At 38.6% G+C, this 17,759-nt stretch overlaps 1 protein-coding gene across 1 annotated transcript in view; it reads left to right on the top strand.

Moving 5' to 3' along the window:
* Positions 1-17,759, top strand: part of afg1lb (AFG1 like ATPase b) — a 49,537-nt gene that overhangs the window by 14,409 nt on the left and 17,369 nt on the right. The window contains exons 6-7 of the mRNA XM_041804723.1: positions 1,818-1,917; positions 8,141-8,199. Of these exons, the coding sequence (XP_041660657.1) occupies positions 1,818-1,917; positions 8,141-8,199 (159 nt within the window). The remainder of the gene's footprint in view (positions 1-1,817; positions 1,918-8,140; positions 8,200-17,759) is intronic.

The raw sequence follows: 17,759 nt of genomic DNA, 5'->3' as shown, positions 1-17,759 counted from the left end.
TTACATTAGGTAGGCAAGAAAATTTAAGACAGTTCATAAGTGCAAGTATGCTTATGAAGTGAGACATTTTACCACAGAGAGCCTTCTATAGCATTTAGGTACGGTAAATAGATTCAGTTAGTAATTAGTACAGTAAATAATTTACCACAGTGATTTAAGTTACAGTTTAAGAATAATTAGTGCAAATATGCATATGAGTTGAGGCATTTTATTGCAGTGATCTACGTAACAGTCAATACTTGAGATGCTTGAGATCAAGATACTTGATTTCCTCCACTTGGGGTAAGGACTCACTCTCCACCTGGAGGGAGCAATCCACCATTTTTCGATAGAGAACCAGGCCTCAGATTTGGAGGTGCTGACTCATGCCACCCGCTTCATTCTCAGCCACAAACCATCCAAATGCCTGCTGGGAGTCCTGAGCCAAGAAAGCCAACAGAACCACATCATCTGCTGTCTTGGCCAGGACTCCCTTGTAAAAGAGATTTTCGTATCTCAATGGGAAATAAATCCTGGTTAAATAAAGGTTAAATAGATAAATCTGCAAAAAGCAAGGATGGAATTCTGAATTCTGAGGTCCCTAAACCAGAAACCCTCCTCCCCCTGGCTCCTGTTCATGAAAATCACAAACAGAATCAAAGACGGGGGCAGACAACCCTGGCGGAGGCCGACACGCACCGAAAATATGTTCAACTTTGTGCTGAGGACGCAGACACAGCTCTCACTTTTGTCATACAGGGACCTGATGGCTCACCTCAGCGACCCGGTGACCCATATTCCCACAGTACCCCCACATGACCTCACAAGGTCATGAAGGTCTTAAGAGGAATCAGAGAATTGATCATCTTTAAATGTAAAATTGCAAGTAGAATAAAGTATTTATAACTGCACTTCTTTTCACAATGATTTTTTAAAATCATATACTTAGATATACTTTAGAAGTACTTAGTTTTTAGTTTAGTTTTATTTTTGCACGGTTAAAAAATGGATAAAATGACAGGGATAGATAAACAGGGCAGCAAGAGGTGGAAAACTCAATCAGTTAATTCTGCAGCATGGCGTTTTTTTACAAACCAGTCATCATGTTATATGAGGAGTGTTACATACATGCTACTGTGTTGTCTCAGGGTTTCGTGATTTCACCTAGCCGAAGTACAAATGGGTGAGAGAGGGAATGATGGGAGAATAAAAACAAAAGCAAAAGCACTAGATTACTAATAGAAAGGTCACAGCTCTTCATCTATCATCCTAGCTACGGCATTGTTGACCACCTTTGTTTATTGTGTGCTGGAAATAATGGAGATGAAAAAGGCCGCAGACAGCTGGATTACATTTATGTATTATAACCTGCTAGCCTTGTGTCAAGTTCATACATCACATTTGCACACCTATTAATGTCTTTTTTATGGCTGCTGTGGCCCCATTCTGGATCCACATTACTCTGTGTTTTATTATTCTTTTCTTCCTCTTGTTTTCTCGCCTGCGTTCAGTCATCCTCACATTGGCTCTGTTGATTAGCTCGGGACCGCTGCCTCGCTGTGGATACTTGTCCTCAGCAAAAAGCTGCTTCGTGACCATTTGCAGTCAGTTCAAGTGCTTTAGGTGTGTGTGCGTGTGCATGGAGGAGCTGAATGGCCATGACCAGACACAAAGGAGTGAATGAGCACACCCAAATGACACTAATCAACATGGAGTGTTGATGACATGATTTGACCTTGGATGTGCACACACTTATAAATGTACATGTGGGGAGTGCAAAAAGGTAAATTATACATTACATGATGTTTCTTTCTTCTTATGTGGCACTGTTCCATCAGGTGACAGACATCGCTGATGCCATGATTCTGAAACAGCTGTTTGAGACCCTGTTTAAGACCGGAGTGGTGGTGGTGGCTACGTCTAATAGACCCCCTGATGGTAAGAAAACCAGTGTTTGAACACCAAGTACTGTTCCTTAAAATGTAATTTTTAGCTTCTATTTACTCACTATACTTTTATGTCTTTAAAAACAGCTCAGTAAATAGGTAGTTTGGTTTTTGTGAATTATTTTTATTGCTTTTAATCTTTACAATCAAGGGGCTGAGACAGCAGTAGTTTACACAGATACAGTGTGTCCACATAATTGTACACTTCAGGTAAAATTAAGAAGAAATAAGTTTGTGTGGACCGCCTGATCTAGGCAGATTTACAACTGAGCTATATTCCTTTTATTTCTTGATGATGGATTTAACTGAATACTGGAGGATGTTTAAATTTGTACCCATCCCCTGATTTATACTTTAAATGACCTTTTCACTAAGTTGCTTGGATTGTTCTTTGGTCTTCATGGTGTAATGGTAGCCAGAAATACAGATTATCGAATGGCTGGATCTTCTAGACACACGTGTCTTTATACTACAACCACTTGAGATACATTCACTGCACTCAGGTTATCCCTATTTCACTAAATGTAAGACTACTAGCAACACTTGACTGGACCCCTGTTGAATTAGGTCAGTCACTTTAAAGGGGGTGAATATTTATGCAGTTACTTATTTGACAGTACATATTTTTGTATAATTGACATTACTTTGTAGAAATCTGTTTTCACTTTGACATTAAAGAGGTTATTTATAGATTTTTTTAAGAGAAAGAAAACAAATTATATTGACCATGATTGATATAGTGAAATATTTATTTAATGAGTGAATGCTTTTTATAGGCACTATATACAGTATAATTCTTCTACTCTAAGACCTTTGCTCTACTCTAATACTTATTTGTGTCATGGCCTCATTCATAATTTAAAGCCAGGTAAATCATATTCGACAAAGTGGCCTTTTTTCATACTGTAGATAGATAGTACTTGATTAATCTTCATTGAGAAAGTGGCTTGTCATAGCAGAAACTAATACTGATCAAATAAAACTAGAGCAGCAAGGGGCAGATTGGGTCTCAAGGTGAAGTCATACATAGTTGATAATATTTCCAGATTAATATACACTCACCAGCCACTTTATTAGGTACACCTTGCTGGTACTGGGTTGGAGCTATACCATCTGTATTCTTTATGGTATCATTTCAACAAGGTGTTGGAAACTTTCCTCAACGGTTTTAGTCCATATTGACATGATAGCATCACACAGCTGCTGCAGATTTGTCGGCTGCACATCCATGATGCAAAACTCCCGTTCCACCACATCCCAAAGGTGATCTATTGGACTGAGATCTGGTGACTGTGGAGGCCATTGGAGTACAGTGAACTCGTTGTCGTGTTCAAGAAACCAGTTTGAGATGATTTATGACATGGTGCATTATCCTGCTGGAAGTAGTCATGAGAAGATGGGTACACTGTCGCCATAATGGGATGGACATGGTCAGTAACAATACTCAGGTAGGCTGTGGTGTCTAAACAATGCTCAGTTGGTACCAAGGGGCCCAAAGTGTACCAAGAAAATATCCCTCACACCATTACACCACCACCACCAGCCTGAATCATTGCTACAAGGCAGGATGATCCATGCTTTCATATTGTTTCAACAAATTCTAACCGAACCACCTGAATGTTGCAGCTTTCTCATCAGACAAGGCAACATTTTCCAGTATTCTGTTGTTCAATTTCGGTGAGCCTATGTGAATTGTAGCCTCAGTTTTCTGTTCTTAGCTGATAGGAGTGGCGCCTGGTGTGGTCTTCTGCAACTGTAGCCCGTCTGCTTCAAGGTTTGATGTGTTGTGCATTCAGAGATGGTATTCTGCATACCTTGGTTATTTCCAATGGTTATCTGAGTAACTGTTGCCTTTCTGTTATCTTGAACCAGTCTGCTCACTGGATATTTTCTATTCTCTGTAAACCCTAGAGTGCATGAAAATCCCAGTAGATCAGCAGTTTCTGCAATACCCAGACCAGCACCAACAACCATGCCCTGATCAAAGTCACTTCAATCCTCTTTCTTGATTCAGCAAGTCATCTTGATAACATCTACATGCCTAAATGCATTGAGTTGCCGTGTGATTGGCTGATTAGCTAATTATGTTAACAAGTAATTGAACAGGTTTACCTAATAAAGTGGTGGCGAGTGTTAACAGTATTTACAGAGGAAAGCACAAATGTATATATAAACAATAAATACATTTTCTTTTTCATTTACTTGTTGAAAAGACAAAAAAAATTAAATAAATTACATATTTTTACAGCCAAAACTTAATGCAAGTACTCCAATATTTAGATATGTTAAAACCTGACAGATATTAAAATATAACCACCAGGGTTGTCGCAGTACCATATACTTTGATGTATACTTTGAATGGATTAGTTTCTTTCTTACCTATCTGTCTCATGCAATAGATATTATTTTAAAGCTTTGATGCTGTTTGATACTATCAATTATTTAATCAATGAAGTTAAAACTATTAACACATATTCATACATAATCAGTTCTGTAAAATCTAAATTAAATGCATGACTAATCTCTCTTGTATCGGACAAAGAAATGTAGATGTTTTTTTTTACCTTGACATGTTTCGACTGTGACAAAATGAATTTACTTGATCGATCTTGCAAATTACTTATTATCCCCAAATGTTTAATGCATATTGAACATAAAACCAGGGTTTTATTTTGAAGCTGTCTTCAGTTTCCTGACTTGGGCCACAGCACCCAAATATTTGTCTTATAAATTGTAGTAATTCTATGACTGCTCAGGGACAATGGCGTGGTATGTTGATGCAGAAGTTTGGTTGATGTGTAACAACTAGCTGCCAAGATTCCTCTTTTTCCTCTTATTTGGAGCAAGAATGTGAGGAATTCTAGCTTTCATAGAAAGCTCATCTCAGAAGGACTGAGAAGTTAAAAGGCTAACTGTAAAATATTATCAAGCAAGGTCTTAGCCCTGAAGATCCATTTAACTACTCAGCAATAAAAAAAAACCTGTAAGCCTGCTGCTAAAATAGCAAGTAATGCTCCCTGAACCATAATGCTTGCTTCTCCTCCTCTTAAGCCACCAATTTCTCTATATAAATGTACGTTTTTCAATTAATAATTTCAGCCAAAAGTGCTCTGCTGCAGAGGGAATCAATTGAGCATCACACACCTCACCTTAACCGCTATTAACACAGCTTTTATGGACATGATTCAACCTTTTACTCAGGCTTTGATGTTTCATTTACTGCCATTTGTCTCTCAGGAAAGATGTTGATGTCTCAAAGTCTTGAGTGCGTAAGGTGGATGGCAGCTAGATGGCTCATAGACAAAGACACACTTCTCTGATATTTACTAGCTATTAAGACCAAAGAGACAAACCATGCAAACTTGAGAGAGCGCCTACTTGGTATTAATTACATGGTTAATGGAGCACTGAAAGCCATAAGAGACAACTGGACATGAAAGGCATGCATTTTCCATCTTTATTGATGTGGAGATGCTGGTTTCAAAAAGCCCTAGATGGTGTTGGAGGGGAATTAAGAGAGAGGTTTTTCTACCAGAATGGTTAAAGTAGAGTTTTGTTGTTTTTAAACACGGGGGGGGGGGGGCATTGAGGATGAATGGCATCTCATTTCAGAGCGGAAACACCCTCAATGCACTATGTCTCAATGCACTTCAGTGTCCTAGTACAGATTACATGAATAAACTGAAGCATATGATAGCTATATTCATCAACTTCAGGTTCCAGTTGCATTAGCCTGTAACAATAGTAGTATACAAGAGCAAAAAGCTGTCATCTAGTTCTTTTAAGCACAAACATCATGACACCTCTTCTGTCTTTTAAGATATGAGAAATGATCAAATGTTTACAAAGTATGTTTTTAAATTCTTATCAAGACAAAAATAAAAAAACATGTAGATTCTTCAAAATTAGGGATGCATGATATTATCTGCATGATAGTGTCAGCAGATATCTTAAAAGGGAAGTTAGAGTTGTTGCCATACATGAAAATTTCAGCCAATATTTACTGATATTTTGTCTATAGAAATCTGCCTATATCAGCTGTAAATATTGGCCGTACAAACAAATAAGTTAGTGGAGTTTTAGGCTGGACCAACAGACCTACGTAAGCTGAAGTCTTTTTTATTCCTTAAACATTAACATGAACATGTTTTAGTTCTGAGCTACATTTAAATATCGGTATCGATGTCAGTATTGGCAAAAATCCACTACTGTTTATCCCTATCCAAACTGTCAAATATAAAAAAAAAAACTACTTCATGTTTTTCCTCTTAAGATGTACTTTGTAAAAGAAAATGTTATTTTAAATAAATTAACCCTTTATCTACTGAGTTTAAAATGGCGATTTGGACATATATTTTGTTATTATGGCTGTAAGTCTGAGAGCTTTGGTCCCTTTTTTCCCAGGACTACTTGAACTTGACTTTTCAACATCTGGTTAATGATTATTGCACATTATATGGAATTGTCAGCAGTTTAAAAGAAGAACAATACAAAACTGGTGTTTTGCTATGAATGCCCACATCATATGGTTGCGAATACCATAATGAGCCATATATGTGTGCATGGCCACAATTCTCAGCTTTCCAACACTGTTGGGATTTTTCTGATCGGTCAAACTTTGACGGAGTTACGGTACGGACATATCAAACATAGCGTCGGCACTATGGCAGTAGGTAAAAGGGTTAACTGAGCTACTTAGCTGAACTGAACGCAAACTAGACAGAGTGCTAGCTTCACAAAACATTATTAAACCTGTGCAAACCCAGAACTCACTTTAGCACGTTAAATCAAGTTTGTAATTTCCTCATACGCAACTATTTCAATATTATTCCCTGAAAGATAACATACTTATATTGCCTTAAAAGCCCTTTACCTGGTTGAAATCTGCTGCTGTCACTGATAACATATAAGCTGACTAGCGCTTGCTAATGTTAGCTAGCGTGCTAGCTTGCTTACAGTAGCATATCCACTACGTTTACATTTGCACCAGTAGTATACTGCGTTTGAGTATACTTATGCTAAACTCAAACATGTTATATTCCTTTTTCGTTCCTTAAGAAATATTACTTGTGAAAGAAAGGTATAACATGTGGTTTGACAGAAAACCACCATTAGCAGCTGGTTAGCTTAACACATATTTTCTAGGAAGGTTGGAAGGCTGGCAAAGAGGACCAAATCCACACTATTATCATTTTATTTTATTAATTTAAAAATGTGGTTAAAAAGAAAATAATTTACTGTAGGTTAGGAAAACCTCTTTTTAGAAAGTTATTGCTCCTCAGCAGGAAATAGTCCAGGCATAATCTCTTGATAAAAGCACACACATAAATGAGTAGGGCTTTTTAGTACTAATTAAAGCTAAGTGGAAAATTAGAAAACATAGCTTCACCTGAGCTCAAGGCTCAACTGCTCCTCTCAGGCAAGAAGTTGTCAAGAAATAAGAATAAAATCTTGCTGTAACATTTAGGAATTGTATGTTTGTATACACAAGAAATTAGAGCTGCTGGTAGTTTTTAAATATTCAGATTCAAGTTAACCTGAATTCTCAACACATTTACCTGATTCTTGTTTTGGTCTTTGCAGACTAAAGATAAGTGCCAAACTCCTGAAAAACTCATCAGTAATCTGGATTACAGTGCGTCCCAACATATGAACCTATTCTTTAGACCTTGTCATTACTCATGTCACATTTACAAAAAGTGCATCACAGTATAGGAGTTATAAAGTGAGTGTTTTAGCATGTCAGGTGCTACAAAGCCCAAACATCAACAACAACCACTTGTTTGCATTCGCAGCTGGAGGGAGCTTAAGCCTGTATGGGTGTCTTTGTGTGTGCGTGTCTGTCTTTGTCTGTGTTTGTGTGTCATCCCTATCTGTTTTATCTGTCTATTACGGATGCTACTTCAGATGTAATTTGTTCCAGCCGAGCTAATTGAAACCTCTATTCAGCGGGCTGCTGTGGACATTGTCCGTGCTGAAAAGGCGACAGTCCTTTCTCTCACCACCATTGTTTGGGAATGTAATGAATTTTATGTTGCTACCGCTGCCGGTAGAGACATCCATTTTTCTCTCCTGGTCCCAGTCCTTTTGTCATGCCTCCCCACCCATCCTTCAGTTCATCAATAGCCACTTTATCTGCCAATCTGCGGCGGGGGAATGACATTATTAGGAGGCTAAACAGCAGCTCTAATACAGGCCCTCCCCTCCTCTTTCAGATCTGTACAAAAATGGACTTCAGAGGGGCACCTTTCTACCTTTCATCGACGTGCTGAAGGTAGAGACAAAGTCATCTCTCTCTCTTTCTTGTTAATTTATTCATTTGTTTATCACACACACATTAACACGCATATACACATTTGCATGTGCGCCTCTGTTCCTGTGTGTGTCTTTTTAGCAAGTTGCTCTTTAATGGTTTGATGTTCTGTGCTTCCTGGATGCTTCGCACAGTGTCACAAAGCTGTCTTTGATCATACCAGGGCATGTTGAAAAGACTCGCATTGAGACCAAGAGAAAGGTAGAGAGAGATTGAAATAGCCCAAGCGAGCCCAGGTAATGTAAGTGAGGGATGGGCGGATGAGCCGGGTGACTGACCCAGACTGCTTGTATTTCAAAAGTAAAAGGGGAGGCGTGTGGTTAGCATTTCCAGAGAAAATCTACTTTGCAATTTAAGCAGGTAGCACCATTATCCTGCCTGCATCTCAGATGACCATTGATGTGTTACAAGTGATCATGATCATTAATAATTGCATCATAATTTGTTGTCATGCATTTTGCAACAGAGGAGTACATTCTTGCACCTTTTATTGGTATTCAGTCTAAATATTAAAGCAAGATTATCCAGCTGCAGTGCTTTGGACACAGACATTTTCTGCAAATTCTTGACTACACAAGCATATAGGTAAACAGAAGTTCAACATTAGCACTCATTCAACTCTTAGACCCTGCACTTTTTTGCATATTTCTTCAGGTGCCCTATCATTGATTTAAGGCCTTAACAGAGTGTACCACTTGTTCTGTTGAGACAACACACTCATAAGCAAATAAACCATTAGAAATAGGTGTAAGAACAAATACCAGTGGGTCATGTACTACACATTATGTAGGTGTGAGTTTTCATGTTCTAGCTGCTTTTAATAGGGATATGTGATAATACCATGTCTGAGGGTATTTATAATTAGCCATTACATGGCTTTAATTACTGATGTGAAGACGGGGCTGTGTGATGAGCAAGTATTTATAATAAATGCCTTGAGAATGTGTGTCTATTTTCAGCAGCAGCACCACTACCTGTGTGTCAACATGTTTTACAAATGATGACAGAGCTCATGATGTTGGGTTAATTTGTCAAACAACAAGCCAGGACTGTAAAGGACTCGCTCATATACCTGCACATCACGGCATAGCTTTCATATGACACAACACTCTCTCTTCTCTAAAGTCAAACTGTTAAACATGCACCACTGGTTGTAATGTGTTGCACAGCAATGTGAATTTAAAAACACTTTAATTTTTCTTTCAGTGAGTGAATGATCCTGATTTTATTTTTAATAGGCATATGTGCTGCAGCAGCAACATCAGGCACTATAAAAACCAATGAATGTTTCATTTACATTTAAACATTTGTTAACCTTTTAAAGGATATGTAGATGAAGTTACTTGTACCTGCTGGCTATTTCGGGTGCTTCAGTAGTCTTCAGCTTTTTATAAGCTTCCCTAACAGTGAACTCCTGGCTGAAAGGAGCTTGCTATCGATACCGGGTAGAGAAATCAGGTTTCTCAAAATAAGGTTAAGGGATTATCTCAGTTTCTGAAAATTAGAGTATGATTTTTACATGCCCAAACACAAAACTGAATACTTAAAAAACCACATCAGAACCAGGTAATGAAGTGCATGTCAAAGCACTCAAAGTTGTGGGTGAGAGGAGCCCTCTCTTTCAAGGTTCATATGCTAGTTGTTTTTTATCCTGGCACGCCAGATAGACTGTTTTATATCGCTCCATAGGATCTATTTCACCTTCATCTGACAAACCTCACAAACAAAGCATTTCAGGAAGGGCAGGACCGTTGTACGAACTGGCCTACAGTATAACTAAATCTTCCTATAAGAGTCGCAAACTCATGCTGCAAAGTGAAGTCGTTTGTAGATCCTTTTCAAATCAAAATAAAAACTCTTTTTTTCTTTTTTTTTTTTTAGTCACAGGTGGTTGGGTACACTTTCCGTGTCCACTGGCTAAACCAATGTAAAACTGCAAAAAAAAAATTATTTTACCATTAAACTCTTGGTTTTATATATAAATACATGCCTAATTTAGCTGAATTAAAAAATAGTTGCAAATGTCAGATGGCGCCTTAGTGTGTCATCTGTTGAAACTGCAAAAAGCGCCATCATATAAAATAAATAGTACTATTTAAAGCTCTAAAAATATTCATTTTTACTTCTAGTGAGGTAAATTAATTACAGTTTTGCTTGACGGATGTCCAGCCAGGGTAAAACAGCAGCATTTTATTTCACCATAAAATTCTTTATTTTATTTTAAAGAGATATGAGTCCTCTTTTAACAAGAACAAAAGTATCAACATGCCTCACAATATTAGTCTGTTTGAGTCTGAAATTAGGTGCAAATGTCAGGTGGCACAACCAGAGTGTCAGGTGGTTCAACCACAATAAATGAAGCCTTATCTGACATTGGGTGCATCCCAAGTCATTAATTCCATCAGCCCTTGGTCCTCTGGAAGTAGTTTCTGACCCACCAGCTTAAAGACCATCCCAAAGGTCCTAAGCTGGTCTGAGGACTGAGGATCGAGGACTGAGATTTTGAGACCGATGAGCGGAATCACATGAGATAAGGCTTCCTGGAACTCTTTACTGAAAGACACGCCCCCTTTTTCTATATCACTTACTGATTGGACACTGCTGCACAGTAGTCGTCAATGAAACACCAGCAGGTTTTAATAATGGAGGAAAAACAGAGCTTATAATAGATGCAAAACGGACACTAAACTGATTGTAAGCATCAGCAGTTTTCAAAGATTCAACATGTCTCTACAGAGTTTAATATCTGATTTTTTTTTCTGATTCACCATCAAACATAAAATGTGTTTTAGGTCATAAAATCAAAAGAAGCATAAACATAATGAGTAATTTTCCCATGTTTAGATTACAAAGAGCATTAATGTCTGACAGAGCAGGAGTCTATTCATCTGTAAGAAACACGTTTTATATCAATCAAAGGGTCAAAAAAGTTTATATCCGTCTGAATGTCAGTGATCTGTGTTTATGAAACCCAGAGATCTTAATCAGATGAAATACAGGTAGTCCATGTTGAATAATGAGGCCAATAAATAATTTTATAATAAAGCATGTATAGGTAGAACGAGTCTGCGTGTGTTTTTTAATAGACTGCTGGCTTCTCTACATGTTCAGGTGTTTGTGATCACACACCAGGACCAAACACTGTTGATGTAGATATTTGATTAAAATAAATACAGTTTATGTTTACTCAAACACAATTAGCTGTTTAAGCCTCCTGGTGGTTGATTGATGATCAGCTGGCACATCATCACAAACTTGCGTTGCTTATTATCACATATAATGCAAATCCACTTTTCAGGCTTTTCTAACAAAAATATGTTCCCAAATTTCAGAACATGTGTGCTGAATCAAACCGTTCTCAGATTTTCCCCTCATGATGTCATGTGGAGAGGTAGCTCTGCCCCCAGGTTCGGTTGGCCCCACATGAAAGAAAGTTCAGTCCTCCTCTCCTGATCCTCGTCTCAACTGCCAGCTCAGAGGAGGATCAGGCGAGCCACATCCATTAAGCTACATCCATTTCCTTAGAGGGGAAGAGTCAGACAGCTCATCAACATTTAAAGCTACAGTCACAGAAATAGCTCGTGTTGAGCAGGGCTGAAAAAGAGGGTTTTTTAGACATGCAAAAATCCAATACTGGAGTCTTTTTTCAGCAACAAACTTCACGGGCATGTTTTGGGGACCTCTGAGACCAATATGAACTCATCTTTAAATGGTAAAATATGTGACCTTTAATGTGACGCCGCAGAGGGAAGGACGTCCCATGACCTCCAAAAACATCGGTCCTTGGTCTTCAGTCCTCTGCTTCTATTCCTTCAGTCTCTATGAGTGTCTGGTGTGAGGGACTAAGACTCAAGCCAGAGACCCAGGCCGTAAAATAGTTAAAATGAGACGCAGCCTTTGACCCAGCCACATCCAAGTTATACGCTACACCAGCGGCAACCATTGCTATTACTAATTTTTTTTTTTTTTGTTTCTTTGTTTGTTTAACAGTTTAAAGACTGGCTCTCTCAATATTTCATCACAAAGCATTTTTTGGCTGACAGAGAAACATTCTAGCAAATTAAATGATAAGTTATTCAACCAAGTCTGATCATCTTGGAAAACAAGGTCAATTTCTGTTTCTAGTACAGAGAAGTCTGACGAAATATAAAAACAGCATGACTTTGACAAACAAAAAAGTTCAATTGTAGCTAGCTGTTTTTGGCATTGCTGTAGCTCATCTTGCTACATCTCTTCCTTGGTTTGTAGCCACAAAATGTTCTGACAAATGCATCATGATCAATCAGTAACAGGACGGTCTGAGAGCTTCAGAGCTCCACTGTATTTTCAGTCACATTTATAGACACACATGTCAACATGCTACAACCAGGGAGGCCTTGGAGTCACCCTGTTCCCCACCCTCTCTCCCAGCAGCACCCTTGCCCTCTCTAATCCACCCTCATCAGGACCCTGAATGCCTGTTGTCCCTCTCTGCCCCGCACTACCTCCTCTCTTTCAGGGTCCCATGTTCCCCTTTGTGAGGCCATCTGGTTTTTAGGGTCGGGGTTTTTTTGGGGGTGCATGGCTCTCTCTCTATAGAGGCCTTCTCTGTAAAGTTAAAGCGTGTTTTAGCGGGGTCACGCCGCTAACTAGCTGACCCTTAATAGATTGAATTAATGCTGGCAGGGAGCAGCAGTGCGGGTCGTCCTCCCTGACGCAGCTCGCTCCTGCATGTGCGTGCCTGAGTGTGTTTCCATAGAGAGTGAGGGTGTGAATGAGGGCGTTAAAAAGTAAGAAATAGCCCCTGACCTCTCCTCCCTATCACCTGAGCTGGAGAAGAAGAGGTTAATCCTTCGCCTCTGTCCGCCTTGGTTGACGTCTTTATTTAACTATTGACTTCTGATTAGTTGGGACCCCCTTTTTCCTCAGCACACCATCCCCCCAAAATCATCTAGTGTCCTTATCTTAAAGGGATTGTTCCCTGCTTTTTATTTTTATGGCTGTCTATCTAGGTAAGGTGTAGGACTGTCATGATACCAGAATTTGAAACACTTTCTCAATACTTGTTTTAATGATATAGCAACAATTAAATAATAATATTTCGCGTTTTCTCTGCTTTTAATAACAACAAATTGCAGGCAAACTCCTACATGCTGTCTATATTACAAAAATTCATTGGCATCATAAATGTGCAATATAAACAGTTCTCTTTTTTCACTCACATTTCTTAGAAATAAAAAAAATTGACGGTCTGTCATTAACCTTTGACAATTTTCAGTATTAGTTGGCAGAGATTACATCATTTTGAAAAAAGCTGTATTGATTTTAAAAGTGTCAAAGATGAGTATCAAAGCATAGAAAATGTTGGTATCCTTAAGGGCTGAAAAAAACGACAGCATTGGTGGACTGTTTATCACTAACCAATCAATCTGCAGATGGTCTCCTTTGCCTTTAAAGTTCATGTAGAGCTACCAGTATTAGTTATTGTCTCTTTTTCATTACCAGCTAAAAACTCCTTATACAGGAGCTTTGACGATTTTTTAAGGAGTGTTTTGCCTTTTTTAGACCGGACAGCTGGAGAGAGACAAGAAGTATGAGAGTGGGGGGGAGACATACACCAGACGACTCTCAGGTTGGTTTTCGAAACTGCGACTAGTGTGTCGACCACTGTAACCTCTGAGTGTGGCCGCCTGCTCTACCAGCTGTGTTTAAAAGCACACTCCTTACAAGGGCTTTAATTTTAGTTTCTCTATATAAGACAGGGGTGTCAAACTCATGTTGACTCCGGGGCCAGATTTGCTCCAATGAGACGACCTGAGAGCCAGACTAGTTAGGCCAGGAGTGCCAAAGTCAATCACAGATTCTGAATTTAGGCCTAACCGAATAGCCTAACAAGGTCACAAGGTCAACATTTAACCATTAACTGCACCTCACTTTCCCCAGAAGTAAAATATGTAGAAAAAGAAGTAAATAAAACTGATAATAAATCATTCTGAGATGAAAAAAAAGTTGAAATGATATTTTTAAAGGCTCAGAGTCTGATAAAATGTCAAACTTATTAGTTCAAAAGATCAAAACCAGAAATCTAAAGGCAAAATGATGTTTTTAAAATGCAAATATGAGATGGAAAGTCAAAATCACAAGTTTAAAAGGTAAAAATATGTCAAAGAATTTTAAATAATAATTAATTAATAATTTCTTTTCCCACCTTCCTGACTTTTTATGTAATTATTTTTACTCTTTCCTTTTCAGATTTTTATCATTTAACAACGACTTTTTTTTAAATCCTCAAGGTTAAGTTTACATTTGTATACTGGAGGAAATCTGCAGACCTCATACCGGTGAGCCAGTTATAACAGAAAGATTGTATGATCTTGGGGGCCGGATACAACTGTACCACAGGCTGGATTTAGCCCCCAGACAACCCTGATATAATACAATAATACAATACAATAAAATACAAGAACTTTATTTATCCCCGAAGGGAAATTCAATCGTCTGGGAGTCTTATCTGTTAACTTTAGAATTATACAGTCTAATTGCTGATGGTATGAAAGATTTTCTAAATCTTTCTGTCCTGCAGTGCAGGGATAGGAGCCGTCTACCACCGTTGTTTCTTTGCTCATTGAGGGAGATATGAAGATATAAGGCATTAAAAGGGCCAAAGTTAGGTGAATATCCTGTGTCACATATGAAATAGCTATGGTTTTATTGGACTCATAGATTCAATAATACTTTTAGAAGCCTGAGTGGATGGGTAAAGAAATGCAGCATAGCAAGGCCAGCTCTGCTCTTCAACATGCATCCTAGGATTGCTTTACTTCACTACTTTTCCCATCCACACTGATAAGACAGATTGAGATTAAACTTGGCGAAAAATAGCCTTTATTCTTCAGTAAATGTGTTTTCAGACACCCAAGCATGCGACTTGAAAAGACCTAAAAGTCCCTGACTGCTTTTAAATATTTATTTTGTTTTCTGTTCACAGTCATTTGTAATTTCTTGTCTTTTTAGCATGTCTGTGGAATCCATCAGGGACTCTATTTAGTTGTTCAGGCTCTTTTTCTTTGTAGCCATGGCAAAGCTCAGAGTTCTGTAAAATACAAGGGTTTAAGGGCTTTTTTTAATGGACACTGCCAGTATTGTAACTAAGATTCTCTTTCTCCCTCACAAACCGTCCTCCCTCTCCACTCCACTTTTCATTGCTCTCTCCCTCTCCATCCGCGCTCTTTATTCTATTACCATCCTGTTCTGCTCGCTGGCTTTACTCACCCAAGGTCAGGCCTCTGTATTTTGGTAGCAGAATAGTGACTTTATTTTCCCTGTGCTTGTTCGATTGCAGTTGTGCACAATGCTGCAGAGAGGGCGGAAAACATGACAACAACCCTGAGGCAACTTCGAGTATCTGTAGGTTTCAAGCTGTTAACCCTTCTTTTGATCAGCTCTCCTTCTCCTTTTTGTGCGTGTCATTGTTAATAATTTTCTGTCCGCTGTGCAGTTGGTGATGAGAGAAAAAGAAATATATAAATAAAGACGGGATGATAGGGACAGAAAAATTGAGAGATGAGGAAGGCCTTGGTGAGAAGGACGGCCTGCCAGTACTAATCGAATAGATGTTGATGTTTGATGACAGTCATTGTTCTTCTTCAACATTTAATAACAGTTTTTTACCTTTCATATCAGTGTGTCACTCCAACAAAACAGAACAATTTAAAAAGTACAAATCAATTTTGCTCCTTTTAAATTCTGCCTTTCTTTTCATTCCCTCGTTTTTAATTGATCCACTCACCTTGGCTGCAGCCTAACTCATGTTTTCTAACATTTTAACACAAGCGTGTGCACGTGTCAGATGTGTTTGATCAAACATGCATGCATGCGCACAGCTGCATTTTACTCTACTGTATGTATTCACTTGTAAAGCAGGCCACCTGCAAACTCTTTCCTAACATGGACATTTTGAAGCCATTTTTTCTGTGCTTTATTTTCATTCTTGATCAGCACATTGGCCTTGTTTGCCATTTTCGCATTTGTAACATGGAAATACTGAAAAGAAAGCTGTTTTTAGATGTTTTGAATTTCACTAGATTCTTTCATAGTCTTTTTATGAAAACATTAGGGGCCAGTGACTTGTCTGCTGTGAAAAAGTGCTTCAGTGTGGACATTTGCACCAAGTTTGATGAATGACTTACAATATGCAAGGTACCAGTGACCTTTGACCTCCAAATGGAGTTACACCCTCACATCCAAACATACTTTTGTGCCAAATTTACAAAATCCCTTAGCGCATTCTCAATATACCTTGCTAACAGTTTTTTTGTTTTGTTTTGTTTTTGTTTTTTAACATTTTAAGAAATCTTGTAAAGCATTTTTGGGATGCTGCAGCCAAAAAAGAAGGGATGAAAATAAGGCCTAATGACTTTCACCTTTGACCTCAAAAATTTAGTCAGAGTGGACATTAGGTCAAAGTTTGCAAAAAATTCATCAAACGTTTCTTGAGATACTGCATTTACAAGCAAGGGATGAACATGGGGCCCAATGGCTTTGAGATTGAAAATCTTAACACTTCATCCTTGAGTCAGAGTGGATATTTTTGCAGATTTCTAAGAAATTGCCTCAAAGCATCGCTGAGATATTCAGGGCTCGAATTTTGCTGTGGGATTGTGGAACCATGCACAGAATATTGAATTGAAGTCTTGCTCTCATAATGCAGGAAAATCCCGCATAAAATTATAAATTACCAACAATTTTTACAGTGCCCTTGTATGTCGTATGGTAAATGCTTGCACGATTGAGGAAATGTTAATGGGATGTGACGCCACGTCAAGTTTAGATCATTGGAGCATCATCTCGCTTTCCCCTCACAGAAAAACGCACATCCACTGGGCTGGTGTGAGAAGATGTTGCTCTATGTCAACATAGCATCCCTCAAAGAGGCTGCCAGTGCTCTTAGAGATGCCAGGCCATAGTTGCTGACACTGGCGATTGATAAGCTTATCCATAATCTCCCTTTTTCCTCTCTCTGCACTCATTTGCATGCACATCCTGATATGTTTAAAATGTCATGAACGAGGCTTGTCGTCGGGCTATGGACCTGTGAGAAACATTTTAGGTGTTATAACGTATTTCGTTAAACGTAGTACTACTGAGAATGGTTTAAAGATCACGCAGCAGGTGTAGGAATGGACATGAGGCCCAATAATGTTGACCTTTGTACTTCAAATTCTAATCAGGTCATCCATTGTCAGAGTGTACATTTGTGTAAAGTATGAAGAACATCGCCCAAAGCATTGTTGAGATAAGCAACGTTTAAGCAAAGTTTAAATAAAGTTTAAAACATCCCTGAGATGGAGTCACAAAAATGGCCAGGCAGCTGAACCGGAAAACATGGCTATCCCAGGTGCAGAGGCATGAAATTAATTTCTCTCATTGTCTTTTAGCCAATACAGAGTTTAGTGATGCGATTATCTGGAGTCTATTTCTGTTCCTCTACCAAAACTTTGGGTCTCTGTTAGTCAGGTGCAGGCAGCACGCACTCCACTATG

The sequence above is a fragment of the Cheilinus undulatus genome, linkage group 14, assembly GCF_018320785.1.
Source record: "Cheilinus undulatus linkage group 14, ASM1832078v1, whole genome shotgun sequence".
Lineage (NCBI taxonomy): Eukaryota > Metazoa > Chordata > Actinopteri > Labriformes > Labridae > Cheilinus > Cheilinus undulatus.
This window is presented reverse-complemented; position numbering and strand designations above follow the sequence as displayed.